This window comes from Coregonus clupeaformis, unplaced genomic scaffold (assembly GCF_020615455.1).
Source record: "Coregonus clupeaformis isolate EN_2021a unplaced genomic scaffold, ASM2061545v1 scaf0793, whole genome shotgun sequence".
In the NCBI taxonomy this organism is placed as follows: Eukaryota; Metazoa; Chordata; class Actinopteri; order Salmoniformes; family Salmonidae; genus Coregonus; species Coregonus clupeaformis.
Genome location: NW_025534248.1, coordinates 65279 through 88543, shown reverse-complemented (window position 1 = coordinate 88543; position 23265 = coordinate 65279). Strand labels below are relative to the sequence as shown.

Genomic DNA, 23265 nt, shown 5'->3' with positions numbered 1-23265 from the left:
GAAGACTCTAGGCTGTAATCGCTGCCAAAGGTGATTCAACAAAGTACTGAGTAAAGTGTCTGAATACTTATGTAAATGTGATATTTCAGTTTTTTATGTGTCTAAACCTGTTTTTGCTTTGTCATTATGGGGTATTGATGAGGAAAAAACAACAATATAATCAATTTTAGAATAAGGCTGTAACGTAACAAAATGTGAAAAAGTCAAGGGGTCTGAATACTTTCCGAATGCGCTGTACATAGTAGCAAACAGAGCAAGGTGTGCTCCATTCTGTCCCCACAGACAAGTTACGTTCTATACAAATACAGTCCTTCTGACAAACCACTCTACAGTCTGCTTAGATCACACCTCTTCACCGTCACACAGAAAAACAGAGAGAGAAAGATTCAAGAGAAATGTCAAAAGACTGTGAGAAAAAATAGTAGCAGTTGATAGCGTGTTTATATTCTGACCAACTTCTCCTTATGGTTGGCTACATGGTCTCACACTCGCTCCTTAGAGACCTGAATTGATGAGATCAGAGCTTGTGGTTTTATATCAGAATGTGCAGATGTTTGTTTTATGCTGCACCATGCACAGATAGATAGATAGATAGATAGATAGATAGATAGATAGATAGATAGATAGATAGATAGATAGATAGATAGATAGATAGATAGATAGATAGATAGATAGATAGATAGATAGATAGATAGATAGATAGATAGATAGATAGATAGATAGATAGATAGATAGATAGATAGATAGATAGATAGATAGATAGATAGATAGATAGATAGATAGATAGATAGATATATATAGATAGATAGATAGATAGATAGATAGATAGATAGATAGATAGATAGATAGATAGATAGATAGATAGATAGATAGATAGATAGATAGCTAACCTCAGTTTTTCCACAATGGAAATGGACATCTTCTGCCACCCCCTCAATTACGAGGAATAAGTTTACTTAGATACTGTCTACATAGATATGTTTGTTATTGTGTTGTTTATGGTTGTATTTCAATTTGTCTGTTTATGTGATGTGCCTAAGGGTTATTGTTCATGTACCGTATCGTGTTTTATTGTGTGTGTTTTGTGTGTGTGTGTGTGTGTGTGTTGTGTGGTTTGTGTGTGTGTGTGTGTGCATCAGAGGAAGAGCTGTGCGGAATTTATTACAACTGACCAGAGTTGGGAGGAGTTTCAAAGCTGTAACTGGGTAACTGAATTTCCAGGTTAAAGTGTAGAGTTTCATTTTGCTTCAAATCATTACATTTGTTGTTGTAGAGTGTAGAGTGAGACACTCTGCGTGAAGAAACAAGGTAAACATCTGGGGTTTCTTATTGCCCCCTTCATGACAGGACTGTAACTACTCCACATTCCTGTGGATCACAATATTGAAGCTAATATGGTCATTGGTCACATAGCAACAACATAACCCCTCAGTCTACTGGGTCTGCCCTCTTATTCCTTCTTCTCTCTATGTCATCATATTAGTACAGACATGGACCACTTCTGTATGGGTTCATATCAGTAGAAGTCAAATCTGAATGTGGTTTACAGACGACTGACAGCACTATGGTGCATAGAGATTTTGTTAGAAAGTGTTGCTTTACATCAGGGTGTCAAACTCAATCAACAAAAGGGCCATATTGAAAAAAACACCAAGAATTCGTGGGCTATTATATTTGTTTTTACAAAAAAACATGCATAAAACTGCAACCCAAACTGTCTATTGTTTTATTAGAAAAAATATGGCGTTTTATAATGTCCACTTATGTACATAGGATGCTGTATATTGCATTTTAACATTTTAAAACAGAGATCAATAATACAGTGGGGGAAAAAAGTATTTAGTCAGCCACCAATTGTGCAAGTTCTCCCACTTAAAAAGATGAGAGAGGCCTGTAATTTTCATCATAGGTACACGTCAACTATGACAGACAAATTGAGATTTTTTTTTCCAGAAAATCACATTGTAGGATTTTTTATGAATTTATTCGCAAATTATGGTGGAAAATAAGTATTTGGTCACCTACAAACAAGCAAGATTTCTGGCTCTCACAGACCTGTAACTTCTTCTTTAAGAGGCTCCTCTGTCCTCCACTCGTTACCTGTATTAATGGCACCTGTTTGAACTTGTTATCAGTATAAAAGACACCTGTCCACAACCTCAAACAGTCACACTCCAAACTCCACTATGGCCAAGACCAAAAAGCTGTCAAAGGACACCAGAAACAAAATTGTAGACCTGCACCAGGCTGGGAAGACTGAATCTGCAATAGGTAAGCAGCTTGGTTTGAAGAAATCAACTGTGGGAGCAATTATTAGGAAATGGAAGACATACAAGACCACTGATAGCTAGGTCGCCAGGTCGCAGTTGATCTGCACGCAAGATCTCACCCCGTGGGGTCAAAATGATCACAAGAACGGTGAGCAAAAATCCCAGAACCACACGGGGGGACCTAGTGAATGACCTGCAGAGAGTTGGGACCAAAGTAACAAAGCCTACCATCAGTAACACACTACGCCGCCAGGGACTCAAATCCTGCAGTTCCAGACGTGTCCCCCTGCTTAAGCCAGTACATGTCCAGGCCCGTCTGAAGTTTGCTAGAGTGCATTTGGATGATCCAGAAGAGGATTGGGAGAATGTCATATGGTCAGATGAAACCAAAATATAACTTTTTGGTAAAAAACTCAACTCGTCGTGTTTGGAGGACAAAGAATGCTGAGTTGCATCCAAAGAAAACCATACCTACTGTGAAGCATGGGGGTGGAAACATCTTGCTTTGGGGCTGTTTTTCTGCAAAGGGACCAGGACGACTGATCCGTGTAAAGGAAAGAATGAATGGGGCCATGTATCGTGAGATTTTGAGTGAAAACCTCCTTCCATCAGCAAGGGCATTGAAGATGAAACGTGGCTGGGTCTTTCAGCATGACAATGATCCCAAACACACCGCCCGGGCAACAAAGGAGTGGCTTCGTAAGAAGCATTTCAAGGTCCTGGAGTGGCCTAGCCAGTCTCCAGATCTCAACCCCATATAAAATCTTTGGAGGGAGTTGAAAGTCTGTGTTGCCCAGCGACAGCCCCAAAACATCACTGCTCTAGAGGAGATCTGCATGGAGGAATGGGCCAAAATACCAGCAACAGTGTGTGAAAACCTTGTGAAGACTTACAGAAAACGTTTGACCTGTGTCATTGCCAACAAAGGGTATATAACAAAGTATTGAGAAACTTTTGTTATTGACCAAATACTTATTTTCCACCATAATTTGAATATAAATTAATTACAAATCCTACAATGTGATTTCCTGGAATTTTTTTTCTCATTTTGTCTGTCATAGTTGATGTGTACCTATGATGAAAATTACAGGCCTCTCATCTTTTTAAGTGGGAGAACTTTCACAATTGGTGGCTGACTAAATACTTTTTTTCCCCACTGTAAGTCATCCTCATGTGTATATATAACTATAAGTTTGAGTCTTTCTCTATGTGTCAGACCTGCATCCTTCAGTGTCTCTCAGAATATGACCCAACATAACTCAACACTTTACATCAAAGTCTCTCTCACTAAGCTGTGAGGAGAAGGGGAACTCTACTGGATGGAGACTGAAGAGATACAGAGAGAGAGGAGTGGAGTCAGGGTGTGGCTCTAACTGGGGATCAATAGCAGGGTCCACATGTACCATCAGGTCCACACTTGAAAAGGACAGTGGAGTGTACTGGTGTGAGTCTGCATCAGGAGAGTACAGTAATGCTGTCAACATCACAGTGGATGGTACGTTGTCACGTTCGTTTAATGACGGGACAGACCAAGGCGCAGCGTGATATACGTACATGTTTATTAAACCAATAAACACTCGACAAAACAATAAACGAAACGAAACGTGAAGTCCAAAGTAGCACACACAACATACCTTACAAGGAACAAGATCCCACAACCCACTAGTGCCAATAGGCTGCCTAAGTATGATCCCCAATCAGAGACAACGAGCTACAGCTGCCTCTGATTGGGAACCACACCGGCCAACATAGATCTACACATAATAGATCAAAACATAGAAAACAGCACAAAGAATATACACACCCTGACTCAACATATAAGAGTCCCCTGAGTCAGGGCGTGACATACGTCTATTGTACAATATTCACTAACCTTTTTTACATTTCAATGTATGCTAAAATGTTCAATTCTGAAACTGAATGAATGTATCTCATATAAAATGCAAGCTCATAAGACGTTAATATATTGTGAGTGATTACTCCTGATTTACAGTTTTATTTATATCTTATGTTACACAGCTGGTGCTGTGATCCTGGAGAGCCCTGCCTATCCCATGACTGAGGGAGACTCTGTGACTCTGCGCTGTACAAATAGATATCAGGAAACAAACCCAAACCCCAAGGTTGATTTCTACAAAGATGGAGTACTCATCAGGAATGAGACCACAGGAGAGATGACCATCCCTGCAGTATCCAAGTCAGATGAAGGCTTCTATAAGTGTAAATCTAATGAAGGAGAATCACCAGAGAGCTGGGTGACTGTGAGAGGTGAGAAGAACAGTGTGTGTGTGTGTGTGTGTGTGTGTGTGTGTGTGTGTGTGTGTGTGTGTGTGTGTGTGTGTGTGTGTGTGTGTGTGTGTGTGTGTGTGTGTGTGTGTGTGTGTTGATGGTAAAACATATGTTTTGATAGTCCCTCCAGGTTCGGTTGTCTCCATCTCTCTGCTGTCCAGGCTGCTGTGTGGTCTACTGGTGGTGTCTCCCTTTCTACTGGTGTCTATCATGCTGATGGTGAAATGCTGCAGGGCTCAAGGTGACCACTTTATTTCAGTGTGTATCTACAAGAAGCGTATCCAGCTTGATATTCTCCTTCTTTATGTCATGCTCTTGTATTACTGTTATCAAGTAATGTTGACTCAAATTGTTCATTTCAAATGTAAATAGACAAAGTGCCCAGTGGCAGCTATTTCTGTTAAATGTCTTCTATGGAAATGTTCTTCCCCCAGAAAAGGCAAACTAACATTTTCATTACTTCTGAAGGATTACATTTTAGTGCTGTGCAGTTGAACGAGCAGTTGAATCAGTTTAACTCTAATGCTACTCTCCGTCCGTTATATTCCTATAGGCATGTGTTCAACAACCAAATCTCCTCAAGACGAGTTACGATCTGATGATATCATTGAACAGACCGAATCATCCGTGTGATCATTACAGTATGAACTGTAAGCTGAATGACCATTTTTATGATTTTAAAGTTTTTGCCATTGCCTTGCCATTGATTTATGATAGCGTTTACTGAGTCAAATATCATTGAATGACATTTTACAAATACTAAATGCTATGATTTAGCAAGTTGACGTTTTCAGCTTTTGGGATCTTGTATGCTTTGTTATTGTTGATTGTTGTTAATATTCTTGAAATATTACACTTACCCCTCTTTGATTTCAGTTTGTTGATTGAAAAAGAGTGTAGTGCCTGTTTTGTTTAAAAGTAGAATTTGTTGTATTTTTTTAATATGTTGTATTTTAGATAATGTCATGCTTTTTACATGCAGGTGCATATATGCTATATGTGAATATTTTCTGGGACTAAAGGTGGGTTTATACTTGGTTGGCCGATCTACTATAACAACTTTAACAGTTATGTTGGAACATGTATAGTTTGTTTTTAACTCAATTAATGCTTATTTTCATTTACATTTCCCATACCTTCCACTTCCATGTCTATATGTTTTTTATAAAATGTTATTTCTTCAGTAGTTGTTAAAGGAGCCAGATGAGTGTTCCACTATTGAACTTGAATAAAGAGGGTGTGCATTGTCTTACATCAGATAGCACGACGATTCTGCCTGACGAGAGTCGCATAGGAGTGACGCCACCTGACGTAAGACAATGGAGGTTGTGTTGCATTTTGTATTTTGTATTAATTCTCATTTGTCAAATAAAAAGTGATGATTCCCCACAACATTGTATTGCTTTGAAATGCAATTTAATTTAAGGACATATTCCTTTTACTCTCTGTATTGCTGAGTTGAAACAATGCATTTACATCTTGAACATTCCTATACATTTATTATTATGTAAAGCAACACTTTTTAACAAAATCTCTATACACCATATTGCTGTGTCTTCTTAAACCACTTTCAGATTTGACTTCTACTGATATGAACCCATACAGAAGTGGTCCATGTCTGTACTAATATGATGACATAGAGAGAGGAAGGAATAAGAGGGCAGACCCAGTAGACTGAGGGGTTATGTTGTTGCTATGTGACCAATGACCATATTAGTTTCTATATTGTGATCCACAAGGATGTGGAGTAGTTACAGGCCTGTCCTGAAGGGGGCGATAAGAAACCCCAGATGTTTACCTTGTTTCTTCACGCAGAGTGTCTCACTCTACACTCTACAACAACAAATGTAATGATTTGAAGCAAAATCTACAGTGGGGAGAACAGGTATTTGATACACTGCCGATTTTGCAGGTTTTCCTACTTACAAAGCATGTAGATGTCTGTAATTTTTTATCATAGGTACACTTGTGAGAGACGGAATCTAAAACAAAAATCTAGAAAATCACATTGTATGATTTTAAGTAATTAATTTGCATTTTATTGCATGACATAAGTATTTGATATATCAGAAAATCAGAACTTAATATTTGGTACAGAAACCTTTTTTTGCAATTACAGAGATCATACGTTTCCTGTAGGTCTTGACCAGGTTTGCACACACTGCAGCATGGATTTTGGCACACTCCTCCATACAGACCTTCTCCAGATCCTTCAGGTTTCGGGGCTGTCGCTGGGCAATACGGACTTTCAGCTCCCCTCCAAAGATTTTCTATTGGGTTCAGGTCTGGAGACTGGCTAGGCCACTCCAGGACCTTGAGATGCTTCTTACGGAGCCACTCCTTAGTTGCCCTGGCTGTGTGTTTCGGGTCGTTGTCATGCTGGAAGACCCAGCCACGACCCATCTTCAATGCTCTTACTGAGGGAAGGAGGTTGTTGGCCAAGATCTCGCGATACATGGCCCCATCCATCCTCCCCTCAATACGGTGCAGTCGTCCTGTCCCCTTTGCAGAAAAGCATCCCCAAAGAATGATGTTTCCACCTCCATGCTTCACGGTTGGGATGGTGTTCTTGGGGTTGTACTCATCCTTCTTCTTCCTCCAAACACGGCGAGTGTAGTTTAGACCAAAAAGCTCTATTTTTGTCTCATCAGACCACATGACCTTCTCCCATTCCTCCTCTGGATCATCCAGATGGTCATTGGCAAACTTCAGACGGGCCTGGACATGCGCTGTCTTGAGCAGGGGGACCTTGCATGCGCTGCAGGATTTTAATCCATGACGGCATGGTGTGTTACTAACGGTTTTCTTTGAGACTGTGGTCCCAGCTCTCTTCAGGTCATTGACCAGGTCCTGCCGTGTAGATCTGGGCTGATCCCTCACCTTCCTCATGATCATTGATGCCCCAAGAGGTGAGATCTTGCATGGAGCCCCAGACCGAGGGTGATTGACCGTCATCTTGAACTTCTTCCATTTTCTAATAATTGCGCCAACAGTTGTTGCCTTCTCACCAAGCTACTTGCCTATTGTCCTGTAGCCCATCCCAGCCTTGTGCAGGTCTACAATTTTATCCCTGATGTCCTTACACAGCTCTCTGGTCTTGGCCATTGTGGAGAGGTTGGAGTCTGTTTGATTGAGTGTGTGGACAGGTGTCTTTTATACAGGTAACGAGTTCAAACAGGTGCAGTTAATACAGGTAATGAGTGGAGAACAGGAGGGCTTCTTAAAGAAAAACTAACAGGTCTGTGAGAGCCGGAATTCTTTCTGGTTGGTAGGTGATCAAATACTTATGTCATGCAATAAAATGCAAATAAATTACTTAAAAATCATACAATATGATTTTCTGGATTTTTGTTTTAGATTCTATCTCTCACAGTTGAAGTGTACTTATGATAAAAATTACAGACCTCTACATGCTTTGTAATTAGGAAAACCTGCAAAATCGGCAGTGTATCAAATACTTGTTCTCCCCACTGTATCTATATATCTATCTATCTATCTATCTATCTATCTATCTATCTATCTATCTATCTATCTATCTATCTATCTATCTATCTATCTATCTATCTATCTATCTATCTATCTATCTATCTATCTATCTATCTATCTATCTATCTATCTATCTATCTATCTATCTATCTATCTATCTATCTATCTATCTATCTATCTATCTATCTATCTATCTATCTATCTATCTATCTATCTATCTATCTATCAATCTATCTATCTATCTAATATAATATGAATAGACTATAAACCGCTACTCTTTTTTCTCAGACTTTTTACATTCCTCTTGAATCTTTCTCTCTCAGTTTTTCTGTGTGACTGTGAAGAGGTGTGATCTAAGCAGACTGTCATCATATAGGAAGTAGAGGGGTTTGTCAGAAGGACCATAGTTCTAGAGAAAGTCACTTGTCTGTGGGGACAGAATGGAGAGCACCTTGCTCTGTTTGCTACTAGGTAAGTACTGAGTTAGTGTGTGTGTGTGTGAACACTAATTACCTGATTTACTAAGCCCTTAAGGTAAAAAGGAATAAGACATTCATGGAAATAAAGACAGTTTCAAGCTTTATCTTTGTTTTTTTGTATCCCTTATTGAGAAAACATTAGTAAACGGCACTAAAAGGAAATTGCAGCAAAATATGGTGTAGATATGGAGTAAGACTGTGACCATACTACATTGATGTTGCATCACGGTGAGAACCTGAGCTTATAGAGATGATGCCATGCAGACATGGTTAGTGTGGTGGTGTGCATTTAGCCAGGTCATCACTCAGGAATTAAAGATTGACGCTAACTCAGTGCTTGCAAAATGTGCTGTCAATGACAATGAATACAAAATGCAATATTTGTTGTATGTGTTGTAGTATCAAGTTGTGATTATTGTAAATGGTTGAGGGTTCCTTCGCTACAGTTATAGTAAACTGTGTTAAGAGATGAATGAGTGGTGTTTTGGTGTTTTTGGTCTCTGTACTCTCACTGTGTGCAGAACATGGGAAGTCAGTGGCCATTTATAGCTGCAGTCTGTAATTCAAACTACCTTAAAATGGCCAACCTGTCACTTGTTGTGGTATACGGCTGAGGGAAGGGGCTAAGGAAATTCATTCATCTACATTGTTCACAATAATTGTCATAAAATAAACATATATTTTGGGTTATGATGGAATAAGACTTGAATTGCTGTGATTCATTTAGTAGTGTAGAAATCTATGTAGAAAACGCAGATTGCATCTTTAAAATAAAGCACATGATGGATTTGGTAAACAGTAACATGAATATGGAATGTTGTTATTTATTTCAAAACTAATATTGGAGCAATGTGACTTTCTTAGTTGTAGTGCTGAGTACACACATCTACTCTGGTCACTCTGAAGATGATGATGGTAGATATTTGTACACTTGATCAAGCCTTCATCTCTTAATGCTTCATTATATTTCTTTGTGATGTTTAAAGCTGCTTTTGGATAGACATATTTTGTGTTTTGAGTGTCTCAAAATAACATTTGTAAAGCAATTTTATCATGCTGGTTTTATTTTGAGCAGGACAGGCAAAGGCTGATCTGACCATACACCCCAAATCCTCACAGATATTCAGTGGAGAGTCTGTTACTCTCAGATGTAACATAAAGAGAGGAGAAGTCACTGACTGGAAATACACATGGCGCAAGGATGTTGTAGATTTCCTCAGTAAGAAGCATGAATATGAGATCAGTGAGGTTAAGATGTCAGACAGTGGTGACTACAGGTGTTTCGGTACACATATTGATCAGAAGAAGCATTCTGAGTGGAGTGATGAAGTCAGACTGACGGTGAAAGGTACGTCATCTTATCTCTCATTCACATCAGTGCCTCCATGCCCATAACCACTTGACATTTGGCCCCATTTTAAGGATGCTATTTTGTCGTTAAAAAAATGTCAGCCTACCATTGCTGTTCAGATTCCTCCATTAATTCTTCCTCATTTCATTTGATAATTGAAGAAATATGGGGTAAGAGCATACTTTTAACTGATTGGTGCACTAATTGCATTTGTCTTCATTTAACTGTTTCCTCAGCTCTGCCTACAGCCTCAGTGAAGATACTCACTACCCAGGAACCACTGTACTCCGGAGACACAGTCAAGCTGCAGTGTGACATATCAGACTACACAGACTGGACGTACCACTGGTTAATAAATAAAGAACGGCTTTCCAGTCACACCAGTAAAACCACCACCATCTTTCTCTCTGACCAGGCTGGTCAGTACCAGTGTGAGGGGACAAGGACAAGACGGCCCCAGAAGTCATATCTCAGCTCATCTCGCCACATCAGCGTCACTGGTGAGCTAATTATTTATCTTCAATAACTATCTGGACATTCAAAAATCTGAGCCAATGAGGGTTCATCTAATTACATATATACAGTATACACTGTAAATTGAAACTGAATAGAGTGAACATACCCCTAAAATCAGCTTTTATCAAAACTTAACTGCAACAGCTAAATAATTTAAAATGGCCAAGCATGTATCCAGATGTTTTGATATTCTGCTATCTGTTTTCTTAGCTCTGCCTGAAACTACACTGACCGTAAATCCAAACCCTGCATACACTGGAGAGATAGTAACTCTGACGTGTTCAGTGGGGTCTGACAGTGACTGGAGCTATACATGGTACAAAGACAAAACTAAGAAAGTAGTGCCCCAGTCTGACAGACACACTACAACAGGAGCCACCTTCACCATCAGTAGAGCTGCTGAGTCTGACCAGGGCCTCTACTGGTGTCAGGGAGAGATCCAGTCCAGATCCATATCATCAATCATCAGTGATCCTGTCACTATCACTGTGAAAGGTGAGTTACTTTGTTTTGTGTTTTTTATCAAACAAATGGACACTATTTATATTGAGTAAATCATGTAGATATGATCCATGTACAGTTGAAGTCGAAACTTTACGTACACCTTCGCCAAATACATTTAAACTCAGTTTTTCACAATTTCTGACATTTAATCTTAGTAAAAATTCCCTGTTTTAGGTCAGTTAGGATCACCACTTTATTTTAAGAATGTGAAATGTCAGAATAATAGTAGAGAAAATTATTTATTTCAGATTTTATTACTTTCATCACATTCCCAGTGGGTCAGAAGTTTACATACACTCAATTAGTATTTGGTAGCATTGCCTTTAAATTCTTTAACTTGGGTCAAACGTTTTGGGTAGCCTTCCAATAGCTTCCCACTATAAGTTGGGTGAATTTTGGCCCATTCCTCCTGACAGAGTTGGTGTAACGGAGTCCGGTTTGCAGGCCTCCTTGCTCGCACACGCTTTTTCAGTTCTGCCCACAAATGTTCTATAGGATTGAGGTCAGGGCTTTGTGATGGCCACTCCAATACATTTACATTTACATTTTAGTCATTTAGCAGACGCTCTTATCCAGAGCGACTTACAGTTAGTGAGTGCATACATTTTCATACTGGCCCCCCGTGGGAAACTTGACTTCGTTATCCTTAAGCCATTTTGCTACAACTTTGGAAGTATGCTTGGGGTCATTGTCCATTTGGAAGACCCATTTGCGACCAAGCTTTAACTTCCTGATTGATGTCTTGAGATGTTGCTTCAATATATCCACATATTTTTCCTTCCTCATGATGCCATCTATTTTGTGAAGTGCACCAGTCCCTCCTGCAGTAAAGCACGCCCACAGCATGATGCTGCCACCCCCATGCTTCAAGGTTGGGATGGTGTTCTTCGGCTTGCAAGAGCCCCATTTTTCCTCCAAACATAACAATGGTCATTATGGCCAAACAGTTCTATTTCTGTTTCATCAGACCTGAGGACATTTCTCCAAAAAGTATGATCTTTGTCCCTATGTGCAGATGCAAACCGTAGTCTGGCTTTTTTATGGCGGTTTAGGAGCAGTGGCTTCTTCCTTGCTGAGCGGCCTTTCAGGTTATGTCGAAATTTTACTTGTTTTACTGTGGATATAGATGCTTTTGTACCTGTTTCTTCCAGCATCTTCACAAGGTCCTTTGCTGTTATTCTGGGATTGATTTGCACTTTTCGCACCAAAGTACGTTAATCTCTAGGAGACCGAACGCGTCTCCTTCCTGAGCGGTATGACGGCAGCATGGTCCTATGGTGTTTATACTATTGTTTGTACAGATGAACGTGGTACCTTCAGGCGTTTGGAAATTGCTCCCAAGGATGAACCAGACTTGTTGAGGTCTACAATTTTTTTTCTGAGGGCTTGGCTGATTTCTTTTGATTTTCCCATGATGTCAAGCAACGAGGCACTGGGTTTGAAGGTAGGCCTAAGAAATACATCCACAGGTACACCTCAAATTGACTCAAATGATGTCAATTAGCCTACCTTGACATAATTTTCTCGAATTTTCCATGCTGTTTAAAGGCACAGTCAACTTAGTGTATGTAAACTTCTGACCCACTGGAATTGTGATACAGTGAATTATAAGTGAAATGATCTGTCTGTAAACAATTGTTGGAGAAACTACTTGTGTCATGCACAAAGTAGATGTCCTAACCGACTTGCCAAAACTATAGTTTGTTAACAAGAAATGTGTGTAGTGGTTGAAAAACGAGTTTTAATGACTCCAACCTAAGTGTATGTAAACTTCTGACTTCAACTGTATAAATGAATAGTTATTCAGTGAAAGTCTTTTTTTAAACAACATTTCTAGGAAAAAAACTGAATCATATTTTTAATTCACACCAAATCAAGTCAACATACACCCATAATGGACTTTTATAGTATGAAAACGTTCCAACAACAACTAAATCTTTGGATATTGCTAAGCATGTATCCAGATCTTTAAATTATGCTCTTTTCTCACAGCCCTGCCCAAAGCTACACTGACCATAAATCCAAACCCTGTGTACACTGGAGAGACAGTAACTCTGACGTGTTCAGTGAGGTATGACAATGCCTGGAGCTATACATGGTACAAAGACAACACTAAGAAAGTAGTGCGCCAGTCTGACAGACACACTACAACAGGAGCCACTTTCACCATCAGTAGAGCTGCTGTGTCTGACCAGGGCCTCTACTGGTGTCAGGGAGAGATCCAGTCCAGATCCATATCATCAATCATCAGTGATCCTGTCAATATCACTGTGATTGGTGAGGAATTGTGTGTGTGTGTGTGTGTGTGTGTATCTGTGTGTGTGTAGACATCACTGTATATGTCAGTATTCTGATGACTAGATCTTTGTAAGTCAGACAGCTCAGACTGAATACTGTATGTTCAGAAATGGCAACTTATGATATGGTCATATTGTGATGAATGCTGATCAACATTATTTTACATTCTAAGTTGTGTGATTGTATTTATTGTCTGTGGTGTGTCTGTACAGATAGACCTGTGGCTGTTCTGACCCTCCAACCCAACTGGCCTCAGATATTCAGTGGAGAGACTGTCACACTCAGATGTGACATACAGGGAGGAAAAGGGATTGAGTATGCTTTTTATAACAGTGGGAAGTTGTTCTACTGGAAAACAGAGCCTGAGTACAGAATCAGTCCTGCAAAGAATGGTCTATATACCTGTGAAGGTCTTCAGAAAATCAATGGCTTAAAACACTCAGAGACAAGTAATGCTATACAATTGACCGTGTTAGGTAAGTCTGTTTTTATGGGATTGCAAGAGAAAGAGAAAGAATAGTGAGAAAAAGACAAAAGGGATGAGGTCAAATAGCAGACAGTGAGATCAATGATGGAACTAAACTATAGTTTGATTTTGGGGTAAGGTACAATACCATGATAACAAAATGGGTAAACATTTTATACTAAAATTATTTAATTAAAGAACAAACATTTTAATTGTGTCATCTCCTTTATAACAGAGAAACCCCAAGCTGTCCTGAGTGTATCTCCTCAGTGGCTGAACCCTGGAGACTTAGTTACTCTGAGCTGTGGGGTTAAAGAGTCATCTACAGGCTGGAGGTTCTTCTGGTACCGAACTGTTCACTACAGAGCTGGGTTACCCTCCCTATTGGACAAGTCCTACTCTGTAGAGCCTCTATCTGGCAATGGGACTACTGAAGACTCCTACACTCTGATCCCTGCTGGTCCTAATCACACAGGAGGATATGTGTGTAGAGCTGGGAGAGGAGACCCAGTCTATGACACACTCTACAGTGAACCTCAGTTTCTCTGGTCAGGAGGTAACTAACTGCATTGAAACTGCATTTAACCACATTTAAGTCATCCTCATGTGTATATATGTGACGATCCCGGCTGTCTGAGTCGGGTCCTGTCTGGTGACTAGTGTTCCTGCTCGTATTCTCCAGTTTCCCGAGGGTTCGGGAACGCTCCGGGGAGCGCTCTGGTTTTCCGCACCTGCATCCCATCAGCAATCTGCACACCTGGTCCTGATCATCACCCTTCTTAGGCTCTGGCCCAACATCCAGTTCCTGCCGGATCGTTAGCCATGAACAGTATGTTTGTCAGCGTATCAGCCTTTGAGTTCTAGCGTTAGTTTTGTTGTTTTGCACCTTGTTGATTTCCTGTGTACTCACCTCCGTTTTGTTCTGTCTGCAGTCTCTCACCCGGAACCTTCACCCAACCTCTGCCTGATGGTTGGCGGCTGCCGAGCCAGTACCGGACCAACCACTGCACCCTCAACAACCCATCCACGCCACCCGCTCTGTTCCCTGGATTATTCAGCTTCACTCGGACTCTATAAATAAACACTCACCTTTGTCTCACGTACCGTGTCCTGGTCTGCTTCTGGGTTCTGGCTTAGTTAACCGTGACAGAACGATCCGGCCAGTAATGAACCCAGCGGACCTGGACTCTGTTCGCCATGCTATTACCCAGCAGGAGAAGATGTTGGGCCATCATAGCACGGTACTACAGGAGATCGCGTTGTCAGTTCGGAACCTTTCTACCGGTCTGACGGAGGTCCAGAACCAACGCAAGTGTCCGGTGGAGGATCCACTACCGGTTTCACCCATCTCGCCTGCCGCTTCTGAAGCTGTGTCCATCCGTGAGCCCAAGGTTCCGACGCCGGATAAGTATGAGGGAGAGCTGGGAAGATGCCGTTCCTTCCTTATGCAGTGTGGACTAGTGTTCGATCTACAGCCCTACTCTTATGCCACAGACAAGGCTAGGATAGCCTTTGTGATTGAGTTGCTGCGTGGTCGAGCGCTGGAGTGGGCTTCAGCCGTTTGGGAACGACAGGATCCCTGCATGGCTTCATACCAGGGGTTCACGGCCGAGATGAGGAAGCTCTTCGACCATTCCGTCCGAGGGAGGGACGCAGCTAGGCGCCTGTTTTCGCTTCGCCAAGGAACTCGCAGCGTGGCCGACTTCGTGATCGAGTTCAAGATGTTGGCTGTGGAGAGTGGGTGGAACGAGGAGTCTCTGCAAGCGGCCTTTTACCAGGGTCTGTCGGAGCAGCTCAAGGATGAGTTGATCTCCTATCCGGAGCCTAGTGACCTGGACAGCTTGGTAGCTTTGTCTATTCGGGTGGATAATCGAGTCCGAGAGCGAAGGAGGGAGAAGCAATGGGTCCCGTCCAACCGATCAGCTTCTCAGGATCCAGTCGGGTCGTCAAACTGCGCGGCTCGCTAAAGTTGGGAGGACTTTTAGCGAGCCAGTTTCGACCTCTCAATACCTCTGTCAGACCCCGTTTCCCGGCTACCCTTATGAACAGGAATCAGAGCTTAGCGATTAACGCTTTTATCGATTCAGGTGCCGATGGAATCTTTCTAGATGCCGAGTTGGTGGAACAGCTGGGGCTTTCCAAGGAGCAATTGCCGGAAGCCATTGAAGCTACCACTCTGAACGGCAGTAGTCTGGCACGTATCACGATGAGGACTGAACCGGTTAAGATGCGGTTGTCGGGGAATCATTCTGAGATGATTTCATTCTTCATTCTGCCGTCTTCCCATGTTCCTCTGGTCCTTGGATACCCCTGGCTGAAGGAACACAATCCCACGTTCGATTGGGTGACGGGCAAGGTAACGAGTTGGAGCCTTGATTGTCATGCTAACTGTCTCAAGACTGCCTGCCCCCATTCGGTTCCCAGTCAGGTGATTGAGGCTAAACCCCCAGATTTGTCCCTGGTTCCCCGAGACATATCACGATTTGGGGGAAGTTTTCAGTAAGCAGAAGGCTCTGTCACTCCCTCCCCCACCGACCATATGATTGTGCCATCAACCTGGTCCCTGGAGCTGTCTACCCCAAGGGAAGGTTATACAGTATCTCCCGACCTGAACGTGAGGCGTTGGAGACCTACATCAAGGAGTCCCTAGCTGCTGGTCTCGTTCGTCCCTCGTCATCACCCCTGGGGGGCAGGATTCTTCTTTGTGGGTAAGAAGGATGGCTCTCTTCGACCGTGTATTGATTATCGGGGGTTGAATGACATCACGGTCAAGAACAAGTATCCCCTGCCCTTGATGAGTTCTGCCTTCGACTCCTTACAGGGTGCTACGGTGTTCACCAAGCTAGACCTACGCAATGCGTATCACCTGGTCCGGATCAGAGAGGGGGACGAGTGGTTGACGGGTTTCAATACACCGATGGGTCACTTCGAGTATCAGGTGATGCCGTTTGGACTGACCAATGCTCCAGCGGTATTCCAGAGTATGGTGAACGACGTCCTGAGAGATATGATCGGTCTCTTTGTGTTTGTTTACCTGGATGACATTCTGATCTTCTCGAAGGAACCTTCCGACCACGTCCAGCATGTCCGGCAGGTTCTGCAGCGATTGTTGGAGAATCGCCTGTTTGTGAAGGCCGAGAAGTGCGAGTTTCACGCCCACACGACATCCTTTCTCGGGTACATCATCTCCAGGGGAGAGATTAGGATGGACCAGGAGAAGGTTAGAGCGGTTCTGGAATGGGCCCAGCCCGGTACGAGATTGCAGCTCCAGAGATTTTTTGGGGTTTGCGAATTTCTACCGCAGATTCATCCGGGATTACAGCCGTGTGGCCGCTCCGTTAACTGCCTTGACTTCCAGCATCAGGACCTTCAAGTGGAATCCGGAGGCGGATCGAGCGTTTCTGGATTTGAAGAGGCGATTCACCAACGCACCGATTCTCTCTCAACCGGACACGGCCCGTCAGTTCGTCGTTGAAGTGGACGCGTCTGATGTGGGAGTTGGCGCCATCCTGTCGCAGCGATGCTCCACGGACAGTAAACTCCATCCCTGCGCCTACTACTCTCGTCGCCTTTCGCCTGCGGAGAGGAATTACGATGTGGGTAACCGGGAGCTTCTCGCGGTGAAACTTGCCTTGGAGGAGTGGCGCCACTGGTTGGAGGGGGCGGAGCAACCGTTTATGGTCTGGACGGACCACAAGAATCTTGCTTACGTGCAATCGGCTAAACGTCTCAACTCCCGTCAGGCCAGGTGGGCGTTGTTTTCGGACGATTCAAGTTTGCCCTGACGTTCCGACCTGGATCTAAGAACGGCAAGGCGGACGCCTTGTCCCGGATGTTCTCCAAGACGGAGGAGAGTGGGTCCAAGACCGAGACAATCCTCCCCCGGAACTGCGTCGTGGGAGCAGTTATGTGGAAGATTGAGGAGGAGGTGCTGGCGCCCCTTCGGACTCAGCCCGGTCCCGGTAACGGTCCACCCGGTCGGTTGTTTGTGCCTGAGTCGGTTCGTCCTGCTGTCCTCAAATGGTCCCACGCCAGCAAGATGGCTTGTCACCCTGGCGTGGCTCGGACTATGGCGTTTCTTCGCAGACGCTTTTTGGTGGCCTGCCATGGCCGAGGATACTCGGGGGTTTTGTTGCTGCCTGTCCAGTGTGTGCGCAGAATAAGAGTACCAATCGGCCCAGCTCTGGACTACTTCACCCCCTTCCTATTCCCCGGCGACCATGGTCGCATCTGGCCCTGGACTTCGTCACGGGGTTGCCCGCTTCTGAGGGGAACACGGTCGTTCTGACTATCGTGGACAGATTCAGCAAGTTCGCCCACTTTGTGCCAATTGCCAAGCTTCCCTCTGCCTCGGAGACGTCCGAGATCCTGGTTAGGGAGGTTTTCAGGGTCCACGGTTTGCCCAGTGATATCGTTTCCGACCGTGGCCCTCAGTTTACCTCTGCTGTCTGGAGGTCCTTCTGTTTGGCCATTGGAGCTACGGTCAGTCTCACATCTGGTTTTCACCCCCAATCCAATGGTCAGGCGGAGAGAGCCAACCAGAAGATGGAATCAACGCTACGCTGTCTGGTCTCTTCCAACCCCACCTCCTGGGCCTCTCAGTTGCCTTGGGTTGAGTATGCCCACAATACTCTTCCTACATCTGCCACTGGGATGTCTCCCTTCCAGTGCCTGTATGGCTATCAACCTCCCCTGTTTCCTTCTCAGGAGAAGGAGCTCTCAGTGCCTTCTGTGCAGGCCCATATTCGGCGTTGCCACCGGACCTGGCATCGGGCCAGAAAGGCACTCCTTAGAGTTTCGGACCGGTATCAGCTCCAGGCGAATCGTCGCCGGATTCCCGCTCCCACCTATACCATTGGAGATAGGGTTTGGTTGGCCACACGGGATCTTCCGTTACGGACTGAGTCTAGGAAGTTGTTGCCGAAGTTCATTGGTCCGTTTGTGGTGGAGAAGGTGATCAATCCAGTGGCAGTTCGACTCAAACTACCGAGGACGCTCAGAGTCCATCCCACCTTTCATGTCTCCCTGCCTCAAGCCTGTCTTCCTCAGTCCTCTGTTGCCTCCTCCGCCTCCTCCTCCTCCTCCTCGGATGATCGGAGGTGGTCCTGCCTACACGGTGCGTCGCATCATGGATTCCAGACGGCGGGGCCGGGGTTTCCAGTATCTCGTGGACTGGGAGGGGTATGGCCCTGAAGAGAGGAGTTGGATTCCGCGGCGACAGGTCCTAGACGCAGACCTCATCAGTGACTTCTACCGCCTCCATCCTGGCGCTCCGGGAAGTCCGCCCGGTGGCGTTCGTCGGAGGGGGGTACTGTGACGATCCCGGCTGTCTGAGTCGGGTCCTGTCTGGTGACTAGTGTTCCTGCTCGTATTCTCCAGTTTCCCGAGGGTTCGGGAACGCTCCGGGAGCGCTCTGGTTTTCCGCACCTGCATCCCATCAGCAATCTGCACACCTGGTCCTGATCATCACCCTTCTTAGGCTCTGGCCCAACATCCAGTTCCTGCCGGATCGTTAGCCATGAACAGTATGTTTGTCAGCGTATCAGCCTTTGAGTTCTAGCGTTAGATTTGTTGTTTTGCACCTTGTTGATTTGCTGTGTACTCACCTCCGTTTTGTTCTGTCTGCAGTCTCTCACCCGGAACCTTCACCCAACCTCTGCCTGATGGTCGGCGGCTGCCGAGCCAGTACCGGACCAACCACTGCACCCTCAACAACCCATCCACGCCACCCGCTCTGTTCCCTGGATTATTCAGCTTCACTCGGACTCTATAAATAAACACTCACCTTTGTCTCACGTACCGTGTCCTGGTCTGCTTCTGGGTTCTGGCTTAGTTAACCGTGACAATATATAACTATAAGTTTGAGTCTTTCTCTTTGTGTCAGACCTGCATCCTTCAGCGTCTCTCAGAATAAGACCCAACAGAACTCAACACTTTACATCAAAGTCTCTCTCACTAAGCTGCGAGGAGAAGGGGAACACTACTGGATGGAGACTGAAGAGATACAGAGAGAGAGGAGTGGAGTCAAGGTGTGGCTCTAACTGGGGATCAATAGCAGGGTCCACATGTACCATCAGGTCCACACTTGAAAAGGACAGTGGAGTGTACTGTTGTGAGTCTGGATCAGGAGAGTACAGTAATGCTGTCAACATCACAGTGGCTGGTATGTCTATTGTACAACATTCACTAACCATTTTTACATTTCAATGTATGATAATGATGTTCAATTCTGAAACTGAATGAATGTATCTCATATAAAATGCAAGCTCATAAGACATTAAAATATTGTGAGTGATTACTCCAGATTTACAGTTTTATTTATATATTTTGTTACACAGCTGGTGTTGTGATCCTGGAGAGCCCTGCCTATCCCATGACTGAGGGAGACTCTGTGACTCTGCGCTGTACAAATAGATATCAGGAAACAAACCCAAACCCCAAGGTTGATTTCTACAAAGATGGAGTACTCATCAGGAATGAGACCACAGGAGAGATGACCATCCCTGCAGTATCCAAGTCAGATGAAGGCTTCTATAAGTGTAAATCTACTGAAGGAGAATCACCAGAGAGCTGGGTGACAGTGAGAGGTGAGAAATCGGTTTTGATCACATTACCTTTTCATAATATCTGTGGTCATCAGTGATTTGTAGTGTTAAAAAGCATACTGTAGGTTTGGAGTTGCAAGCTCAGGCTGGTCATCTGATCTCAAGTTAGATGTCAAATATTTAATGTATCTACAGAATTGTTTCACTTTGTCCACTACTTTATTTATTTTCTATAACTACCTGTCTGATGGTGATTTGCTGTTCTCTCTCCAGGCGTAACTCCTGGACCCTCTACATCAGTCCTAGAAGTAGTGGTTGTGGGCCTGGTTGTTGCTGGTGTTCTAATGGCCATTCTCCTGGTACTGCTGTGTCGATATAAAAACGCCAAAGGTGAGACTTTTATCAATTCTCATTTAACTTGTTTAAGAGACAAATGTCTCATTTCAAAAGTTCAAAACAATAATGTCCTGATATAATTACATGCATTTTTCATTACAGGTTCCTGTTGTAATAGGATATTCTCGTGAGTACACCTGTCTTTCAACTACATTCCTTTTCATACAGTAAAATATCATCTGTGTGTTTCATGAGTATCTCTCTCCATGTAGGCCCCCCCAGCCACACAGCACCAACCTGGACCCCAAACAGGACCAAGGATCTACCCAGGGCCAGGCTCCTGATGCTGGGTATACACGTCCGCAGCATGGTCAGTCTCTCAGCCCAGATCACTATCACTCTCCTCTCTCTGTAACTTCATCCAGTGACTTTTCACCATCCACTTTGTGTTAAACATGTTAATGTACTCTTTCCCTAGGCAATCTGAGGGATAACTAACCAATTAATCTTTCTCTCTCTTCTTTGACCAATTGGTGGCGCTAACATCTACGGTACAATCACTCCCTCAGACAATAATGACAATGGTACTGTTAATGTATGTTAAGTTTAGCATGAAAACAGTATAGAGTTGTTGTTGCAATTGTTCTTCATGTGTTTATTATGACTAGCATACTAAGACTAAGTATAGATATTAGTGTATTACCTGTATGTTTCAGATGCTGCTGCTGCTACTGCTGGAACAAGTGATGTGATGTACGCCCAGATTCAACTCAAAAAGTTGGACAAGAAAAAGAAAAGTAATTCTTAACTGTCACATAAATTAATACAAAATGTAGCAGTGTTTTTTACTCATCAAATTTGATACAAACTTACAAATTCTCTCCTCCTCCTCTTCCCCCCCTCCTCCTCCTTAGAAAAGCCAGCTGTTCCAAAATAAAATCCAGTCTATTCTGAGGTCAAGACAGGGAAGGCCACAGGTAAGACCCATTCTACAGGTCGGCAGTCAGTGAAATCTAAATGTACAATTTTGGAATTTCAATGAAGATGCAGAATATGCAATAAGCTATTTCCTTAATTTGTTGACTGGATATTTCCATTTTCAGCAGCAACTGGACATGCTGAGGTTGACCTTAAACAGAAGGCCAAAGCCAAGAAGAAGATAGGTAAGACTAGAAATCCCTCATTCCATATTCCCCCTATCATAACCTCACACCTCTTTGACCCCATATTGACTAGCTGTATATTATTATGTATATAACTGTTCTATTATTCTGATGTTTATCCTCACCCCTTACAGAAACAGAAACCCCACCTGAGGCAGATTCGGTCTATTCTCAAGTGAAGCCAGTCACAGCCCCAGGTAAGACTAATAGCCATATGCTATTGATACTTAATATAATACTAATATGGAACTATTTCTCTGAAGTATAATGTATGTATTTAAAGTATGTATTTTTGTTTGATTCTTAAGAGTTTGTTTGACTGCATGTCCTAAACAACTTTGTGTGGTGATATGTTGCAGGACCTTGAGGGGGGCAGGGATGGAGTGATGGAGGGATGGAAGGATGGAGGGATGGAGGGATGGAAGGATGGAGGGATGGAGTGATGGAAGGATGGAGGGATGGAGGGATGGAAGGGGAGTGATGGACGAATGGATGGATGGATGGGTGGAAGGATGGAGGGATGGAAGAATGGAGGGACACACCAGCAGAAGGAAACGCGGGAACATGGATTATGCACGGTCAATGCACACAAGCAAACAGACACACACACAATAACACCTTGTACTTTAAGGATTTTTTTTCGGATTTTATTTACCAACAGATATATTTTACTTAAGCATGGTTTAATTGTGTTTTACTGTTACAGCTTTATATAAAATATAAGGTGTAATGATAACGGATCTTATCTGCAGCTACAGGAATTATCTTCCTTGTATTGTGTATTGAGTATTATTGTTTTGTTGTAAATGTGTTAAAATTTATTATATTTAATGTATTATATCTGTCATTCAGATGATACAATAACATATTTGTATATGAATTTCCAAAATATTATAGGTATTATTCACATTTTCTTCTAATGAGCTGTACTTTTACAATATCTTTGTATTGTGCTTTTTTAATAAACAATTTTTTATCCACCAGATGACATGAGTGCTTTCTTACAGTAAATGGATATTCTCATCATCATCAACTTTTCCATATAACCTGCTTTGGTCAAACCTCCTTCCAGCATAATATAGATCTTAGGCTCTTAAATGTGTGAGTTGAAGTAAAAATGCCGTACCCCATCAGTGGCATTGAGATTTTCAGAATGACTTTTTGGGGAAGAGTGTGCCTTCTCAGTTTTATGATGTCATTTTCAAACAGACCACCATAGTCCCTGTGCCCAAGAAAGCGAAGGTAACCTTCCTAAATGATTAGTCCTCTCCTGTACTCCTTGTTCACACACGACTGCGTGGCCAAGCACGACTCAACATCATCATTAAGTTTGCTGACGACACAACAGTGGTAGGCCTGATCACAGACAACAATGAGACAGCCTATAGGGAGGAGGTCAGAGACCTGGCAGTGTGGTGCCAGGACAACAACCTCTCCCTCAATGTGAGCAAGACAAAGGAGCTCATCGTGGACTGTAGGAAAAGGATGGCCGAACAGGCCCCCATTAGCATCGACGGGGCTGTAGTGGAGTGGGTCGAGAGTTTCAAGTTCATTGGTGTCCA

At 43.3% G+C, this 23265-nt stretch overlaps 2 protein-coding genes across 2 annotated transcripts; both read left to right on the top strand.

The window, feature by feature from the left end:
- The first annotated feature begins 9426 nt into the window (after positions 1-9426).
- On the top strand, positions 9427-13736 carry LOC121561325 (carcinoembryonic antigen-related cell adhesion molecule 5). Its single transcript, XM_045216771.1, has 6 exons — positions 9427-9439; positions 9600-9872; positions 10112-10375; positions 10602-10886; positions 12888-13172; positions 13406-13736. The coding sequence occupies exons 2-6, from the start codon at positions 9779-9781 to the stop codon at positions 13711-13713; spliced, it is 1236 nt and encodes a 411-aa protein (XP_045072706.1). The 5' UTR covers positions 9427-9439; positions 9600-9778; the 3' UTR covers positions 13714-13736.
- An 83-nt stretch (positions 13737-13819) lies between these two features.
- On the top strand, positions 13820-21703 carry LOC123485670 (low affinity immunoglobulin gamma Fc region receptor II-like). The gene is made up of 10 exons (XM_045216766.1): positions 13820-13823; positions 13895-14215; positions 19544-19822; positions 19998-20246; positions 20478-20594; positions 20703-20727; positions 20813-20910; positions 21257-21337; positions 21455-21517; positions 21644-21703. The coding sequence occupies exons 1-9, from the start codon at positions 13820-13822 to the stop codon at positions 21475-21477; spliced, it is 1197 nt and encodes a 398-aa protein (XP_045072701.1). The 3' UTR covers positions 21478-21517; positions 21644-21703.
- Positions 21704-23265: the final 1562 nt, after the last annotated feature.

Bases quoted from the DNA above. Each gene is read 5' to 3' on its own strand.
- LOC123485670 (XM_045216766.1), top strand. The intron at 14,216-19,543 runs GTAACTAACTGC...TCTTTGTGTCAG, and splicing joins TCAGTTTCTCTGGTCAGGAG to ACCTGCATCCTTCAGCGTCT. The intron at 21,338-21,454 runs GTAATTCTTAAC...CCTCCTCCTTAG, and splicing joins GTTGGACAAGAAAAAGAAAA to AAAAGCCAGCTGTTCCAAAA.
- LOC121561325 (XM_045216771.1), top strand. From the start codon at position 9,779: ATGTCAGACAGTGGTGACTACAGGTGTTTCGGTACACATATTGATCAG. The intron at 9,873-10,111 runs GTACGTCATCTT...CTGTTTCCTCAG, and splicing joins AGTCAGACTGACGGTGAAAG to CTCTGCCTACAGCCTCAGTG. The intron at 10,376-10,601 runs GTGAGCTAATTA...CTGTTTTCTTAG, and splicing joins TCGCCACATCAGCGTCACTG to CTCTGCCTGAAACTACACTG.